This window comes from Perca flavescens, chromosome 21 (genome assembly GCF_004354835.1).
Source record: "Perca flavescens isolate YP-PL-M2 chromosome 21, PFLA_1.0, whole genome shotgun sequence".
In the NCBI taxonomy this organism is placed as follows: domain Eukaryota; kingdom Metazoa; phylum Chordata; class Actinopteri; order Perciformes; family Percidae; genus Perca; species Perca flavescens.
Window position 1 is genome coordinate 22,180,610 of NC_041351.1, and position 19,410 is coordinate 22,200,019.

Genomic DNA, 19,410 nt, shown 5'->3' on the forward strand with positions numbered 1-19,410 from the left:
TCTATTGTAAGTGTGAAGTCAACAGCGGTTAATTGTGACCACTTAGGTAAGCTGTCAGTCCCTGTGATATATTCATGGGGCAACTTGGAGAGCTGAAAACTGTGATGAACATCAATTAGGAGCTCCATCAAGAGAAAACAGCTGCCATGTACCAGCTGTCTTTGCAAAAAGAACATTAGAATTCCCTCTGAGCAGACACCAACAGCAGTAGAAGAATCATTTTTTCATCAGGTTTGACCATAATTGCTGTGCAGTGCAGATTTAAGCTTCAATTATTTAATCTGGCATAGCCAGACTAAGGCCATGATCACACTTTTTTTTGACAAGAAAAAGTTGACATGGGGGGGCTTTTGTAGTTGCAGCCGAGAGCGTCTTTTGTTGCTATAACGACAGCTACAGTATCCAGCAGGGCTGTAGTCAAGACCACCTTTGTCGAATCCAAGACAAGTCCAAGACCACGACTAGTCGAGTCCAAGTCAAGACCAAGTCCAGAGAGGTTCGAGTCCAAGACAAGACCGAGTCCAAAAAGGTTCAGGTCCGAGTCAGCACCGAGTCCAGGACAGGAAAAAAAAAGTCTAATGCATCCATGACATTATCAGTCATTTGGGGTTATTATTTGTTGATTTAAAAGCAAAAACAGTGTCACAACACCCAGGATTTTTAAGTAAAGACATTCCCCTTGATATCATATAATCTAATCTAAAGAAAACAGAATGATGATATATGGTGATACCTCATAATAACCGTGTTAGAACTGATATACAAACACCAACCCACTACTATTACCACTTCTAGGAACTAGTACTGAGCATTTGAGTAACTAAATGACAATATAGCTTCACTCCAAATGTACAGTAGTGTAGAAAAGAAGTGACCAGTATTACAGAGTGGGTTGGTTGGTTATAAACCCTATGGTTGGTTTATGCCTTCCCTGAAAAAAAAATATTGTATTGTATTATATTGTTATTTGGAAGTGGGTTAATGGGAAAGACATGTATTTTAAGAAAACATTAAAGTTTGGTTACACAACAATGAACACAGTGTAATTTAACATATTTTCTTTTTATTTGAGAAGAAACTGAATAAATTCATCAGGAAGTTGTTTAAGAAATTCATAAGAACCATTTTTCACAGTATAGCCTACTTAGTACAAGCATTTGTACAACGACAACAAACTGTGTAATTTAACACATGTTCTTTTTATTTGAGAACAAACTGCGGAATTTTAAAATAAATTCATCAGGAAGTTGTTTAAGAAATTCATAAGAACCATTTTTCACAGTATACTTAGTACAAGCATTTGTACATCCTTCAAAAGCTGTTTAACACAAACTATAACAGGAAAAACAAATCTGAGTAAATTATCGACTTTAAGAGTGTAGCATTCTGACTGCAGGTGAGGCAAGTAAAACTATTCAGTTTTACAAAAGTGTTTTGTTACACTTGAGATATATGAAAGAGGAGAGCATTTCCGCTCCTAAACTGGCTCTATGCGGCCTCATAATGAGCCCTCCAGCACTGAACACTCTTTCAACTGGTGCTGAAGAAGCAGGTACAGAAAGCACTTTGACAGCTAGGGCATGCAAATGACGGTATTTGTCCTTGTTTTTTAACCAAAATACAAGGGCATCCTGCTCTGCCGGACAACTCTGAATATCTTCCAGGTATGTATTTACCTCATTGTTGACACTTTGATAACATCCATGGGTGGAATTGTTCTTTTTGTAAGTTTTATATTTTGCCAGGAGCCGTGGAATCTTGGCGTTTTGGGGAGAATCCTGGGTTGGTTCTGTGGGTTCCTCACAGATGTCCAGGTCCACTTTCTTAGCCTGAGCGATCAAGCTGTCTGGAAAAAAAGAAAACAGAAATAAATTTGACTCACTTCTTCCACTTCAATAACCTTACAAATACACTGTACTTTAAAGAGGGGATTTTAATATGTATACCTGTTAGTGACTTCTGCAGTTCCTCCTTAGTAGTTTGTATGGTGGTAGCACTGCCACTGGTTCCGACATCCATCTCAACCCAGTTCAACCCAAACTGGGGGTCCAGCATTGCTCCCAGCATGTATATATCATGGGCAAATGGCAAATCAAGGCCATGATCTTCTGCCATTCGTAATCCAACAAAGATGCCGACTTTTAAGTGAGTCTCTGAGGGCCCTGGTCAGTGGTCTACAGAGTCTCTTTTCACTATCCATTTCTGTTAAATGAGAATGTAGCTCGAGGACAGTAGGGACAACCATGCTGATGGTAACAACTTTGTCACCCTCCATCAATTCAGTGGCCTCAGCAAACGGTCCAAGAATTTGTGTAAGTTCTCTACACTGGGCTCATTCACGTGAGCTGAGGATAACATTCTCAAAGTCCACTGAGCACATCTGAGTTAGGGCGGTATGATCTAATTCAATGACTGCTTGTATTTGTCTGAATTGCGAATTCCACCTTGTGACATTTGAGACTGGAATGCTTTTACCACTTCCAAAAGCAGCCTCAAATCGATCCTTAAAGACAGTGCTAGTATGCAGCAGACTGGCAAGTTTGGCCATTTTTGAGATTGCCCGAGACATCAGTTTTACTTCTTTCATCCCATCCCCGATAACCAGTTGAAGACTGTGGGCAGGATAGCTGTTGACGGGAACCAAGAAGAAAGTCTGTATCTAGCTGTTCCCCAACCAGGTCCTCCTCATTCTCGCTGTCATCCTCACCTTCATCTGAGTGGTTTGCCATAATGACTTTAAAAGCCTTCTTCATGTTAGCTGCATTATCAGTGATGATAAAATCTACCTTATCATTGATATTGTAGTCATCTAGTATTTCATCAAATGCAGCTGAAATGTTTTCAGAGCTGTGAAGCCCTTTGAATCTCCTGCAGTCGAGCAGGTAGGCGTTCAGAGTGTACCCACTAGCTGAAGAGTTGAGAACATGAGCTGTGACTCCCAGGTAAGATCACGTTGTGCGGTCTGACCATATATCAGCAGTTACAGAGATTGATTTCTGATCTAACAGACTGGACTTGATGCACTCTTTCACTCTCATCACTAGTTGAGGTGTCTGTTTGCTGGTTATCGTTGTTCTGGAGATTGGGGTGTACCTTTCATCCATGGTGTGTAGAAAATGTCGGAAATGTTCATTTTCCACGATTGATATAGGTAGACAGCAGCCAATGATAAGGTCATGGATGATCGCTTGGTTGATAGCCTGCTGCCTTGATGAAGAAGCATTGTAAACTTGAACTTGCAATGATCGCTGCTGAAATGCATCCTCAATTATTGGCTGTGAATCCCCCTTTTGAAGTCCTTGGCGATACTCCTGCAGGCTGGAGATGGAAATACAAAAGCACCTATAAGTTCAAACTGAAAAACAGGATAAGCTTTATTTAAAGAGAAGTTAAATCTGTATTCCTAATCATTCATTAATGGCCACTCCATATACTGAGAAAAACTAAATAAAGGTGTGTCTGAATCGTCAAACTATTAGCCTATTAAATGGCTTTTTTTGTCTATTAAATGTTCTATGAAACTGAAATGGCATTTAAAGCTGTGTCCACTGACATGAAGAGAGAGCCAGAGGGATTTTGGTCTTTGCAGCAGTTTTTTAGCGTTTAACTTAAGTCTGTCTAAAACAAGGTATACTTTTTTTCTGACTGGACGTATTAAAAAATGTCTGTTATGTTACAGAAGAGAAATACTGCACACACAGAAAATATCCCTGACATAAGTTTTAAATTACCATGTAATTACTATATTCAGCATTCAAATGGCAACACAAATATAGCTTTTTATATTTAATTTTGTTGGGGGTCGGGTTGTTTGTTTTGATATTAAATATGGCATAGCATGCTATCGAAAATGTTATTTGTGCTGAACTTTAAAATATATCTGTGATAATTTCTTGTGTATCTGACGATGAAGTGCTGAAGATAAACGTGTAACTTGTTACTTGAGTTATGTGTAGTACATGAACCTGCAGCACTCATTTACGAACAATCAGACTTAGCAGTCTTTAATATCACAAGTCCATATAGCAATTTGATATGATCGGTAGTGAATACACAGATCTGTTATTTTAGATATTTAGCGCGCCGGTATCGCAGTAGCAAATAGAAAATAAATTACGCGCAGGTCGTACTTGTCAAGTCACATTCTATTAAATGCACGTAGCCTAGCTTAGTTTATTAGGATCAGAACATATATTTGCACTAGCTTACTCAAGATTTTGAAGAGTAATGTTCGTAGCAGCTAGCTAGCTGACTGTTGCTAATTAAGAAATCATCACCGATGTCAGATAACATTACCCAAATAAACCACCTTTCACGCAAATATGACACACAGACACAGCTATTAGCTAAGTTATCGAACTTATAACTTTATGGCATGACGTTAGGCTGGTGCTAAGTTTACTTAACGTGAGCATTCATTTGTAAAAAAAGACTGCGACACAACCACTAACGTAATACAAACACGACGATAATCAATCGCGTATACCATAATCGTTTGAATTATTTTACCTCATGAAACCAGTAATACAACAAGGCGTAAATTATGATAACTTGATGTCCAAAATGTTAGTTAATGTTAACGTTAACACATAGTCAAGCCTAAGCAGCTCCAGCTCGGTTAACTTACCGCGGTGTATGATTCCTCTGCAGGTGTCTCACGAAGTTTGAAGTTGTCCCACAGGTTTCAGAAATTGTTGCTTTGCAGAATTTGCAGTCTGCCTTGTGTTTCTTTTTAAGCCCAGTGCTGAGAAATTCCTGGTGATTTATATAAGCAAATTTTATGATGGCAGAATTGGCGGACATCGTGTGTGAGTGTGTGTGAATCAATGCAAATTAGCAGGGCACGCAGATACAGAGCGTGCCCTGCGAAGATAACCTCTAGTGTGTGATTGGTTATTAGATGGCCAGTGTTTCACTTTCCCTCCAATATTATTATGTTCCTAGTAAACAAACATAGGTAGCGGCGAAAACGTTATATGGGAACATAGTAAAGAGTAAAGACACCTGGATTCGGTCGAGACCAAAAGCCATATTTGGCAAGACCAGTGGCCGAGACCGAGACAAGTCCGAGTCCGAATACCAGCAAGTCCGAGACAAGTCCGAGACCATAGACAAACGGACTCGAGTCCAAGACCGGACTCGAGTACTACAGCCCTGGTATCCATAGTGCTATGTGGAGCGGTGCAAGATAAAACAAAGTGGTTGAGCGACCTAGAGAAAGAACGGAGAGAGAGAGCGGTAGGACTGTCAGCTATTCGAATTCCATTCCTTATTTTATTTAATACTCAAATAATATTCGAATATTAAAGGTGCTCTAAGCGATGTTGGGAGACGTTATTCTTGTTGACGTTCGGAGTACTTTCAAACAAAACGAGACTAGCTCGCCCCTCCCTCCTCCTCATCCCGTCCCCTCCCCCTCCCTTCCGTGCTTCAGCAAACTAACCAATCAGCCAATCAGCAATCCTTCAATAATAAACTTATATACCCTTTTACAATATCACAATCAAAAACAAAGCAAAACAAAACAGCATGGACACGTGTGTGGCGTGTGTGTTTGTATGTGTGTGTGTGTGTGTGTGTGAGGGTGAGTGAAGGGGGCGGTGTCGAAATGTAGTTTAACACAAGACTACTAAAATGGCTACTCCGGTGAGCTGCACATAACTACTTAGCCTCAAGAGGGCGATAGTGGTGCTGGGTGCACCAGGAGCTGAAGAAGACAAGGGGGGTTGCTAGGCAACGCGCACGTTTATGCTAAGTCAAGCGTTAGCTCTATACAAGCTACACGTGGTTAAGCTAGCAGCGTTAGCTCGGGAGCGACGTGGCTAGCTTGTATGTGTGTGTGTGTGTGTGTGTGTGAGAGAAAAGAGAGAGAGAGAGAGAGAAAAGGAGGGAAAACACGATTTATGGAAACAAACACTTAAAACCTTGATCTCTGGGGTAATGGGACTAACCGCTCTCTTGGTTTTACTCGAGATTCTAACTTAACGTGGCGTTATAGCAGAATCTGAGGTTTGTTTAACGGTAAAGAGCGTTTATTCCCCGGCACACTCTACGAGCGAGCAGCTGACTCAGCTTGTACAGTAATTCCTCCTCGGCGGGAGTTATCAGCTACAGTTCAACACAACTTTCAACAATATCTGGATCAGTGATATTCTTCACAACAGCACATAGGACGCAGAGGTCCGATCACACATTAATGGTAAACAACAATAGCAATACCTTTTACTCACTAATAAACACCCTAGTTCTCAAATCTGCCCAGAACTATAAAAGCCTCTTACTTTTTGGTGTACAGTCCGTTGCTTATCCGGCGGATTTTCCGGTGAACAAAACTGAGTTAACCTCTCGCCAGAGATTAACGCCCCGTACCGTCCAGGGCAGTGGCGCGGAAACACGGTCCAGTCGACTTGCAAGAAAAACGCGTTGTCTCTTCTTCCTTGAGACGGGGCTGATTTACCCCTCTGCAGATTTGGTGTAACGCGGGCTTCGTATTCACCAGGACCCTTTTGTATCACGAACGTCTCACTCGACCAGCGAATGATACGATGTTGATTCTCGAACAGCGCTGAACGATGTGTCTTCTTACGGCGATGAAACCACGAAGAGCCCCGGGCTGTGACCTCCGGCTACTTTTACGTAGGGTGTTTTTTTTTTTTTTTTTTCTTTCTCAGAAAACTAGAACTATTTTCAACTTCAAAAAGACACTGAGCTGCAGAAAAAAATGTGGGCGGTGGCGTTTAAAAAAAACGCTCAGGACTTTTTTTTTGAACACGGTTTTACTCCATAGGGTTATAATGTAAAACAGACGCTGGCAGCTTCAACGAAAAGAAGAAAATGTGTTAATAGTCTGGAAGCTTTCATTCATTTTCCATTTCCCAGACGTTATCAACTGTCAGAGGTGTCAATTCCAGGTCCAGAAAGTAAAAGTCCTGCCATGTGTTTATTCCACCAATGAACTCAGCCAACTGATTTCACTACTAATTAGTGAAATCAGTGAAATCAGCTGGCTGAGTTCATTGGTGGAATAAACACATGGCAGGACTTTTACTTTCTGGACCTGGAATTGACATCTCTGTCAACTGTGCAGACCAAAATGCCTCTGCACGCAACTGAATAGACAGATAACCAATCAGAGCAACAAAACATGACCTACAACCCATAACGGCGAGCAATCAATGTAACCAGTCAATGTACAAATACCCTTAAAAGGTGAATTTAAAAAGATGCGTAAAAATGCCCTTCGACCTCAGAGGGTTAAACAGTGAGTTTACTGTGTTCCCTAAAAGCTGAAGCGAGGAGTAATGATGAAGGGGATTACAGGCTTCAGAGGATGGGAACAAAAAGAGCCCACAATCTTATTTGGTCAATGTTTCAAATGAAAAGGAAGTGCACTTTTGGGTAAAAGCATCAAGACGACCATCTTTTAGAGGTAATTGAAGTAAAAATAAATAGCGTACTGGCTCTTTCCTCAAGGCTTTAATCAGAAAGAGCAGAGGCAACAACAAAATAATGTCAACCTAATAACAAAATACTTTTGAAGGTTTTGCAGCGTCAATGTCGGGCGTAAACATTGCATGTGCTAAGCTTTTCAGGAAATGAAAAAAGGCAAATTTTTTTGATAGCGCTGCAAACCCTTGGTGTTCTCTCAATGAGCTTCATGAGGTAGTCACCTGAAATGGTTTTCACTTCACAGGTGTGCTTTGTCAGGGTTAATTAGTGGAATTTTTTCCCTTATTAATAAAAAAGCAAAGGGTGGCTACTTTGAAGAATCTAAAATATAAGACATGTTTTCAGTTATTTCACACTTTTTTGTTAAGTACATAATTCTATATGTGTTCATTCATAGTTTTGATGCCTTCAGTGAGAATCTACAATGTAAATAGTCATGAAAATAAAAAGGAAACGCATTGAATGAGAAGGTGTGTCCAAACTTTTGGCCTGTACTGTGTCTCATGTGAAGGGCTCATTGCATGAGTGGAAACTGATCCCAATTCCAATATTTGTAAAAATGCACGTCTCCTTCAAAAATAATCCTCATTTAATTTTTGTTACCGTATATCAATGGGGTTGGTTAGTTATTTCACACTTTTTTGTTAAAGGAACACGCCGACTTATTGTGACTTTGTCTTATTCACCGTAACCCCCAGAGTTAGACAAGTCCATACATACCCTTCTCATCTCCGTGCGTGCTGTAAGGCTGTCTGACGGCTCCAGCGGCATCAGGCCAGCACAGAACATGCAGGTGAATGGTTCCAGTAATCCTACTGCTCCGAATAAGTGACAAAATAACGCCAACATGTTCCTATTTACATGTTGTGATTTATAGAGTCACAGCGTGTACAAAAAACAACGTAAAATGAGACACAGACATCTTCTAACTGTAAACAAACCGGGAACTATATTCTCAGGCGGAAGAATATAGTACTTAGGTGGAGTGATATGCTCGCAGCAAGCCTTTCTGAGAATATAGTTCCCGGTTTGTTTACTGTTAGAAGATGGCTGTGTCTCATGTTGCGTTGTGTTTTTTGTATACGCTGTGACTCTACAAATCCCAACATGTAAATAGGAACATGTTCTCGTTATTTTGTCACTTTTGTCACAATTGGGAGCAGTAGGCTAGTTGGAACCAGTTACCTGCAGGATCTGTGCTAGGCTAAGCTAATGCTGGAGCCATCAGACAGCCTTACAGCACGCACGGAGATGAGAAGGGTATGTATTGACTTTTCTCACTCTGGGGGTTACGGTGAATCAGCTAAATTCCCAATAAGTCGGCGTGTTCCTTTAAGTACATAATTCCATATGTGTTCATTCATAGTTTTGATGCCTTCAGTGAGAATCTACAATGTAAATAGTCATGAAAATAAAAAGGAAACGCATTGAATGAGAAGGTGTGTCCAAACTTTTGGCCTGTACTGTATATCGACTCCATATCGTTATCTCAATATCACGTTGCACAATATTATATTGAAAGTGTCGCGATAAGTATGCAATATTTAGTTAGTTAGTTAGTGTTTTGTGGAGCGCTGAGCCCCGTCCGTTGGCTGTGTGGCTTAGTTGAGTTGGATTTAGAGCCCGCCTGAAACGCTACAATGATTATCATTTCACTGGCCAGTTACCGTGCCACGTGCACACGTTAGTGCACGTCAGCGCACGGGGTCCACTACGCGACAAACCCTATGGAGCGTACCACGGGTGTGCATGTTTGGACAGAGTGACAGTGTTGAGTGAAGAAAGAGGAGCTGCAGCAATGTGCAGTACAACAAAAATGGGGTGTTTTCTTTTAAAAATTAAACCACACAAACCTATTCTGATATAACCTCTAAATACAATTATGAACCTGAAAATGAGCATAATATGAGCACTTTAAACACTATGAAGGTAAAAAAAAAAAAAAAAAACAAGAGCACTGAACTGCCCAGGAATTTGTGTAACAACAGGTAACCGTTTCCTGCAACAACAAAGCAAAGTCGCTTCCATCTCTCGCTTTGTCTCTTTTCTTCCTCGGTTTTTCTGTGAAACAAAGCTGCCTTCAGGTGCGGTCGGAAATGTTGGTTTCCCCCGCTGCTGCCGCCACCTCCACCGCCACCGAAGCTTCGGATATTCGCTGCTGAAAAGAACCGAAGCTTCGAAGCTCAAAAAAATGGTATTCGGTACAGCCCTAAACTTTCTGTCGTTTGTCAGGTGGCGAGATGGGAGCATCGAACACGGACGCTCTCCAGGCTCTTTGGTGGCCCCTACCTGGCCTGTTACTGCCTGGGCTTCATCATCATTCTGCTCAACGTGTACCGAAGCCACAGGTGAAACACACTCTTGTCTCCTTTCCCCTGCTCCATTCATGCTATATTTTTTTACCCTTCATTCCTATCCAAATTAGCTCAGTTTTGATCGATTCAAATTTTATTAGAAGCATTTTTGATTAGCATCAAGTCATTATTTCATGATTATCCATGACACTTTTGCGTCATTGTTGTAAATCATTTCGGTGGAGACCGCTGTTTCTTCTTAAGTAGGGCTGCACAATTAGTCGTGATTTTACCGAAATCGCAATATGGACTAGTGCAATATCCGCCATCATAATAGCAATGCGCCAAGGTACAATCGCGCCTGGCTTTTAAAGAGAATTGGAGATGTGGCCGGGTTGGCTCAGTGGGTAGAGCAGGCGCACATATACTTGGAGGTTTGTGCCTCGACGCAGAGGTCCAGCGTTAGAGTCCGACCTGTGACGATGTCCTGCGTGTCTTCCCCCCTCTCTTTCTCCTTTCTCACCTAGCTGTACTGTTGAATAAAGGCGGAAAAGCCCTAAAAATTATCTTTAAAAAAAAAGAAGAGAATTGGAGATGTGACACTGATTGGTTTATTGCATGTTACGCCCAAAACACACCTATGATTAATGAAGACACTAAGTGCAACCCTTTTGAACCATGCGCCTGGGCACACGGACCCTTTTTTCCGCCGTTAAACTAGCAAAAGTGGATTTGTACTCTAAACGCACCTGCACCAGGCGCTTCACGCCGTGTGCTTGGATCGTTAAAAATAGGAGCCTGTCTCTCTTTTCCCTTTCACCCCGTTTCTCTCTCTATACTTCTTCCTGTTCTTCTTTCTTCCACCTCTGTGTCCTCTTGTAGTCTTTCCTACTAGCGCTTGTTCCTTCCTCCCATCCTGACCTGTGCCCACCCTTCTGTAGGTGCCAGTGTCACCCCATGCCGGCCATCATGCTGCACCCAGTGGAAGTACACGCTGCCACAACTCCCACTGGGCATCAACACGGTGACAAGGCACCCTCAGCAAAAACCACCCCTAAACACTATGCCAGTGTCAGAAGATCATTTTTTTTCTCCCCTCTCATCAAAGGATGTCTGTGGTGTCTGTTGCCGGGCAACAACATGTTGGATCAAGCTGCTTCGGAGCAGTGCATTGTCCTGCCAGTTTTCTCTTTCTGCTTCTGAAGAGAATGTTTATCAACACTAAAACGTAAAAATCGTAGTAGTAGCAGATAGGGCTGGGCGATATGGAGAAAATCAGATATCACGTTGACCAAATACCTCGATGTCGATATTGTGGCGATATTCTAGGGTTGACAATTAATTGGTGCTTTAACAAAATATCTTCACGCTTAGATTTTAGATAAATAATCATAATGTGTCTAAGTGGGGAAAAGGCAAATAATAGAACAGATACAACAGTCTGGTTCAGAAAAGTACATCACTTTACTGTAATGCAGTAAAAGACAACACTTATGCCATATCACGATATTATGATATCCAAAATCTAAGACAATAGCTAGTCTCATATCACGATATTGATATAATATCGATATATTGCCCAGCTCTAGTAGCAGAGACGGTTTACTGTATAAGACGCCCCAACTCAGAGTCATTTCCCGTATCTGTGTCACATGGTTTTTCTCCACCGCCACGCCTTATCAGGAGACTGGCGGCCGAGCCTACGTGTATTATTTCCAATGGGAGAAGTGAACGTGAACACAGACTATGACCGATTTTTGGTCACCCATAGTCACCAAAGTAAATATTGGACCCATTTTTCACCAGCCACATATGCCCTAAACATTCTAACACTAAAATGGCGTTTTTCAGACGAGTCAAATCAGGAGAGACTTTACTTTGTTTGTCTGCTTCTGTCTCAGGAAACAAACTCGGTATATATCGGTCTTTAAAAACCAGTATCGGTCGATCGGTTATATAGCACTTTTTAAAACACACAGTTACAAAGTGCTTCACACACACATGAGCAATTCATATGAAGAAATAAATAAGAATAAACATTACAAAATACAAATTAAATTTAAATTAAAGGGGGTTTAAAGTGCTCATATTATGCTCATTTTCAGGTTCATAATTGTATTTAGAGGTTATATCCGAGTGGGTTTACATGGTTTAATTTTCAAAAAACACCATCTTTTTGTTGTACTGCACATTGCTGCAGCTCCTCTTTTCACCCTGTGTGTTGAGCTCTCTGTTTTAGCTACAGAGTGAGGCATCTCACTTCTGTTCCATCTTTGTTTGGAGTCGCACATGCGCAGTAGCTAGGTAAGGACTACTAGCCAGTCAGAAGCAGAGTTTGACGGCGTGCCACGCTAGCAGCTAGGCGAGCATTAGAACGTGTGTTACAAAGTGACCACGTTTGTCTCTGAAGTAAAGGCTGGACTACAGTAGAGCTGTTTGGAGCAGTTTGTGAACAGAGTGTTCTGTTGGAGATGGTAAGTCCCTTTGGGGGGGACTTTGGGCTTTTTCACTTTTAAACCTATAACATGCACACAAAAAAGATATATAACACAATAAAGGAAAGTGGAAAAAGACAAAAAGCATAATATGAGCACTGTAAAGGTGGGTTTTAAAAAGGCCCTTAAAAAAGTCCAGAGATAAAACAGACCTAACAGACTGAGGGAGAAGATTCCAAAGGGTTGGAGCTTAAATGGCAAAGGCACGATCACCTTTGGGAAAGGGAAAGGTGTTACAACGTGAAGACTGCAGTGCACACAGTGTCGCGCACACCGCACACCTTTTTGTTTGCTTAAATTGCCCAGTTTTTGCTGTTGTGTGATCGCACGGAGTGAAATTGCGATTGCATGCAGCCCTATACAGCAGCTCCTCATCCAAACAGCTCACTGGGGGTGTTCCGTATATTTAACCTTCCTAATCGTTCCCGTGAGTTTTCCCCCCGTAGGCAGCGTCACGTGACCCTCGTCTTGGACGGGAAACTTCCCCGGTTCAAATCATCCGTGCAAAAGGCGAACGGCCACGTTTTGACGGACATGCGGTTCCTTGATAGAAAGTCGAAAGTACAAGTCTCCCGCTGTATAGTCTCAGGAGAAACGCATGCACACCTACAGCGATCCTGTGGAAAAACACATTGCTGTTTCCAATCCGCAGCTAACAGACCGACTGAAAGATTGACCCGCAGACTACAGCAATTACCCCACCGCTCCATTGTTGTGCTGCTTTTTGTGTTGTCATTGACGGATTCAGTGGCGTGCTGATCGACTGCCACTTATTTCCATAGCTCCACTGCAGATGTATAGGCTGCTTTAGAGACATGTAGACATGTAGAGGTTTTTAGAGAGTGTATTTTTCTTGTGCTAAGCACGCAGCAGCGATGCTCTCCACTGATTATGTTCAATAGTAATAGACTCCGAGGGCTCTAACAACAATTCTTATTTAAATTAACTGTGTGTATTTAATTGGCACCTTTGCTATTTACAGGAAGCCTAATGGGATGGGAGGATTGGCCTTTGGACATTTAGAAGTACTAAATGGAATGTTGTTATGGATGTTGTGGATGTTAGGCTTTTAGGCTCTCAGTTCATGCTCAGGAAATATTAAACGCTAAAAAACAAACAAAGAATATAGCGTAACAAATATTTAGAAATATGATCAGTGTTTTCCGCACTACAAGCGTGCCAACGGCCCAAACTGCCAAATTCATGTTTCCGTTGGTGCAGTTGAACTGGAGACGAAAGGACAAGAGTAGAAATGGGGGGGGGGAGGAGGATGGAGCAGCATGTGCCGTGACACATTCCCATTTTTGTCCTGTTAGTAACATTATTGTCCTACAAGACTCCCAAGTATATGCAGGATTTAATGGGAGCAAATGTCAAATCAAGCGATGGGTCTGAACATCTGCGTGCCCAATATTTAATATAGAATGAGAATGTGTAGCTCTGTGTCTGAAATGATAGAATCAACACCAGATTCTAAGACTGAAGTGTGGTTGTGTGAAATCACCAGCCTTGAGTTTCTAAGCTCTGCTGTGCTGTAAATCCGCTCATTATTTATTTATTTATTAGTTTATTTGACAGGGACAGTGTACATTAATTAACATTGCTGCAAATGCACCAGAATTAGCCAAAAGGCTATTTTTCATCCGTTGTCCCTGGACAGATCTTAAAATTGTCTACCTAAAAAAAAACAATAAGAAGAAGATTACAGTGAACAATACAAATATAAAAAAGCAGTAAAACAGATTTAAATATTCAAATCCTGTTGATGAATACAGTGTACAGAATAAGTTTGCTGTAAGACAGACATTAGGTTAAAAAAGAAAAATATATATACACACATACATACACACATCCGTACATATATATATATATACATATACATACATACACACACATACACACATACCCATACTCATACATACAGTATATAAAAACATATTAAACTACACATTGACACAAATGAGACACAAGTGGCAGCACGGTTGGATTGAGGGAAGATAATACATATTCTTATTAATGCTGACATGTCTGATGTGTTATGAACCAGTTTTTTAGATGTTTTTTGAAGAGAGTGTAAGTGTTGAGTTCTCTGATGTTCTGAGGGACAGAGTTCCACTCCTGTGCTGCTGTGACTGAAAAGGCACTCTGACTAAATGCACTTTTCCACAGAGGAACAACACAGTCTCCTCGGGCCGACCCTCGTGTTACTCTCTGTGTGGTGTTCCTGATATTTACAAACTGACTGAGTGGAGGAGATGACAGGCCATGGATGATTTTGTATAACAGACAGAGGTTTGAATACTTGATGACATTTTCCCAACTTAAAAGCTTATGCTTTTGTAAAATAGCACAATGGTGATATCTTGAAGTTTTTTTATCCAGAATTTTGATTGTCTGTTTGTAAAGTGACTCTAAAGGTTTTAGTGTTGTTTTATTTGCCTGTGACCAGGTTGTAAGACAGTAAGTAATGTGAGACAGAACCATACTGTGCATGAACATTTTAGCTGCCGGAAGTGACAAGTGTGATCTTATGAACGGAAATTTGCGATATTAAATTTTACTCGATTGCAGACCTTTTTATCTGTGATTTAAAAGTTAGTTTTGAGTCTATTAAGATGCCTAGGTATTTGAATTCTGACACAACTTGGATTTTTTCCCCTGTCACATAAATATCTGCCTGATTATTTGCAATGTTTGATTTAGAAAAGTACATTGAAACTGTTTTATTTACATTAAGTTTTAAGCAGGATTGAGTTAGCCATTCAGAGACATGTGCCATAGTCTGTGTAAGTTTTTCAGCAACTTGTTTTGAGTTTTTACCATGGGTATAGATGACTGTATCGTCTGCATACATCTGAATATAGGCGTCTGAACAAACTGAAGGAAGGTCATTTATATACAGTGAAAATAGAAGAGGCCCCAAAATAGAACCTTGAGGTACCCCTGTGGACATGGGGGCGGTGAGTGGTAATCACTGACCCTGACTGACTGTGAGCGATTCGATAGATATGATTCTATCCATTTTATTGCATCTGAGGAGAAGTTAAATTTGCTTAGTTTGGTTAATAATATTTGATGATTTACAGTGTCAAAGGCTTTTTTTAGATCAAGAAACACAGCTCCAACCACGCCACCTTTATCCAATAAATGTTTGATATTTTCTATGAAAAAACAATTAGCAGTTTCCGTGGAGTGTTGAGTTCTGAAACCAAATTGCATTGAATGAAGGGAAAATGTAGTGATATTCAAGTGTGTGATTATTTGTTGGGAAATTAGTTTCTCTGCAACTTTTGACACTGTAGGTGTAATGCTGATTGGTCTGTAATTGTCCACTGACAATGGATCTCCATTTTTGAAAATTGGAACAACAGCAGCAGACTTCCACACACTTGGATATACTGCCTCAATAATGGAGAGATTAACAATTTTGGTTATTGGTGATAATAACGTGGAACTGAGTTCTTTTAGCATGCACATATCTATGCCAAATATGTCTCTAGTTCTGGAAGGTTTTAGTGCTCTTATTGTCTGTAAGACTTCATATTCTGTGACTGTGCCTAGGCTGAATATTGGCTCCGAATTATTTATCGGACAAACAACTAGATTGTTTGATGGGAAGCTTTGGGCAATAGTGGATACAGATTCAATAAAGAAAGTATTGAAGGCATCTGCAACTTCTTTGGTGTTGTTTGTAATCTGCCCATTTATCTTAATTTCTAGAAGTTGTTTCATTTTTGTGTCCTGTCCTACAAGTTTTTTTAGTTGGTTCCAGATTGTTTTAGAATCCCTTTTGCATTTTCTATTATAGTCAAGAAAAAAATCTGCTTTGGCCTTGCGTATAGCTTTAACAGTTTTATTCCTCAATGTTGTAAACATATTTTTAGCAATAGCTGACTTAGTTTTAATTGCATTTTTTAATGCAAGATCCCTCTCTTTCATTAGTTTGAGTATGTCAGAGTTCATCCAGGGTAGTATGTTTTTATTGTGTTTTTGTTTAACTTTACAGCTGAAATCTTTAATTGTTCTCTCAATTGTCGCTAAAAAAGTTTCACAGTCCATTTCACAATTTGTTCCCAACAATATGTGATCCCAGTCAATCCGCTGGACAGCACTTTTAAATCCTTCCTGGTGTTTTTGGGGGATTCCAACAAACTCACGCCCTCTGACAGAACAATCAAATCTCTTTTTTGAGAGCTTTCTGGCCACAAGGATCAAATTGTGATCAGAAAGACCAGCTAACATATTGTATGATTTAATTATTCTCTCAGGTCGGTTGGTAAATGCTAAATCAATCTGGGTGCTGCTTGATGTGGTGATTCTTGTGGGCCCTTTGATCATTTGGACTAGATCAAATTTCTCAGTTATTTGTTTAAGTTTTTTTCTACATGATGTGTCCTCCCAGTTTATGTTGATATCCCCAAAATAATGGTCTCTTTGTTTAAGTTACATTCTTTCAGTAAGTTGTCAAACTTTTCATAAAAGGTGGCATCTGAGGAGGGGGGGCGATAGATCACAATGATTGTGAAAGACATTTGTGGTGATAGCGTGATATTTAAGCCCAAGCATTCCAGTTCATGATCATTCAGCCATTGAATTTCCTGACACTGAATGTTGTTTTTTATGTATATCATGACACCACCACCCTTTGCACCTTCTCTGTCTCTCCTGAACATATTATAGCCAGGGATGTTAAGTGCTGCAGAGGGGGCATTGTTGTAGAGCCAGGTCTCAGATAGACAGAGATAATCCAGATTTGAGTTGAGTAACAGGTGATTAACCTGATCTGTTTTTGACATGATGCTTCTTATGTTTAAATGCCCACCCAGCAGACCTTTGGGCTTTGCTTTAGGGTCCCAAATTATTTTCGAGTGATTGACAGTTTGAAAGAACGCCCATTTCCGTGATTGGCTACCCTGGATTGAGCCTCTTCCTGTTTACGGATGTTACCATGGTGACGGAGCGGCCATTCAGGAAAGTTTGTTGTTGTTGTTTGTCTGGATCATGCCTCCCGCTTCCATGCGAGGCCAAGGCTGTAACGCTGTTGACCCACGGACTCGCGACTGAAGCTTCTCTCCGACACAACGGCACACATCCTCGGACCCGGAGTTTCCCGTGCAGAACCGCGACAGACAGCCCTGGTACCGCGCCATCCACACCATCGCCCTCGCCTCCCGTACAGACAGCTCGGCCACAGTTGACGACGGGTACAGAGGAAGGAGAGAATCAGCATGTTGTACAGAGGAAAACAGAAACGTAGGCCTACCTGAACATACCTGTAAGGTAGGAGTGACGCGTTTGTCCTCTGTGTGCGGGTTAATGTTAGCCTCTCCTGGCGTCTCGAAGTGGTGCGGGCCTGGGCACGGGTGGATGTCTCCAGATAACATCAAACATATGACGATAATAAGTCCAGTCGTCAGAGAAGTTTGTGTCGGAGTAGTTGATTTAGTTTTCTTGGTAAACTTATTGTAAAGTGTTGGATAGACCAGAGTCACAGCCAGTGTGTAGGTTCCATAGCCGGTGCTTGTCTTTGCCAAATCATTGTTTGTTTGTTTGTATCCCAAGTTTTCATATTTAGACGGGTTGTCATTTAAATGAAGCAGTGGAAAGATGTTACAAACCATTCGAGCTGGGTCAACATGAATATACTCCGAAATCGTTGTGAGCAAACAATAGACTAGGAGCACTGTGACAGCCCCTCTCCCACCTGCAGCCATCTTGTTAAAAGGGACTTTGTCTGACTCCCACACCAAGCCTTCCCTCCCTGATCCTTTACTTCCTCCTCCTTTCTTTTTTCTCTCCAATCAGACTTTCCATTTCATATTCCGAAAGGTACACACAAGGCAGACGCATTGGCGTTGACAGGAGTGGGTCTTTAATATCTTGCCGTTTTATACCATCATCCCTGCACACACAGACAGCAAAGTCACATATAACACACAATGAATACGCTACACTATACCATAACACCATACAGAAGTAAAATAACTAAAGGCATGCACAGAAAAACAACAATTTGATAGTTTCCAAAAGAAGGTTTTCTTTTTATTTCTAGAAGCTAAAGAGTGTGTAGCGACGCGGTCAGTCCCTCATACCCACTAACCCCCTAACCTCATCTCCCGTTTCCCAGACCCCCTTTTCACATCTCGATTCTAAGCCAAATCCCAGCAGTAGGCCACCTTACTTAACAGAGAGCCCGGCCCTCACTCTTTGTGACTGACGTGGCGGAAAAACAAGCCGCATCACATTTCACTTTGTGCTTCCGTTGACAAAGGAAGAACACCATAAGAGACACAGCAGAGACCCCGTGACCCAGTTTTCTCTTATTAACCCCAAACCTGGTTTTGATTTGGGAGCTATTTTTGTCTGCAGGAAGCACAGCACATTCAGACAGCACAGAGTATGTACGCACACGCCAAGGCACACACACACACACACACACACACACACACACACACACACACACACACACACACACACACACTCTGCGTGTTCTTCTGTTATAATTAATGAACACTTTCAGCACTGTAAACACTAATCTTATGAACTCTGTGGTATAATTACGTTTAGGTACTGCGGGGCATGGCAGACTTAAAAAAACAAAAGTACTGTCAAATCTAATGGGTCTCAATTAGTTCAAAGGGGGCATTCATGTTGGAGCCAAAATGTGGGAGTTTACAAATGCCCTCAATCAGCTTTTTATCTTTTTTTTTTTTTTTTTTTTTTTTTTATCTTTGGGTTTGGGACCTTTAGTTGCACAAAGCCAGCTAATTCTGAGTTCTTGGACTTGGTGATCATGGCATTTACCACAAATAAAATAAACAAACATGTAATACATTTGATATAAGGTAATATCAACTGTATGGATCCCACGCTGAGGAAATTCACATTCAAGAGTTTACCAAATTAAAGGAAAATAGTGCCTGAGTGATACAAATGAAACAAGCTAGAAATATAAAAATAAATAATAAAAATAAAATTAAATAATCTTTATGTAATATATATATATATATATATATATATATATATATATATATATATATATATATTACATAAAGATGATATTTTATATATAATTTTATTAATCATCAATAATAATAATAAGTAGTTGTGATTTGACCTATTTGCGTAAGTGACAAAGTTGATTGGTAACTTAAACACACTCATTCATTAAC

General features: G+C 40.7%; 1 protein-coding gene across 2 annotated transcripts in view; it reads left to right on the forward strand.

The window, feature by feature from the left end:
• pemt (phosphatidylethanolamine N-methyltransferase) overlaps positions 1–19,410 on the forward strand; it is a 91,414-nt gene that overhangs the window by 30,061 nt on the left and 41,943 nt on the right. For both annotated transcript variants that reach the window (XM_028567777.1, XM_028567778.1), the window contains exon 3: positions 9,682–9,797. In XM_028567777.1, the coding sequence (XP_028423578.1) occupies positions 9,682–9,797 (116 nt within the window). The remainder of the gene's footprint in view (positions 1–9,681; positions 9,798–19,410) is intronic.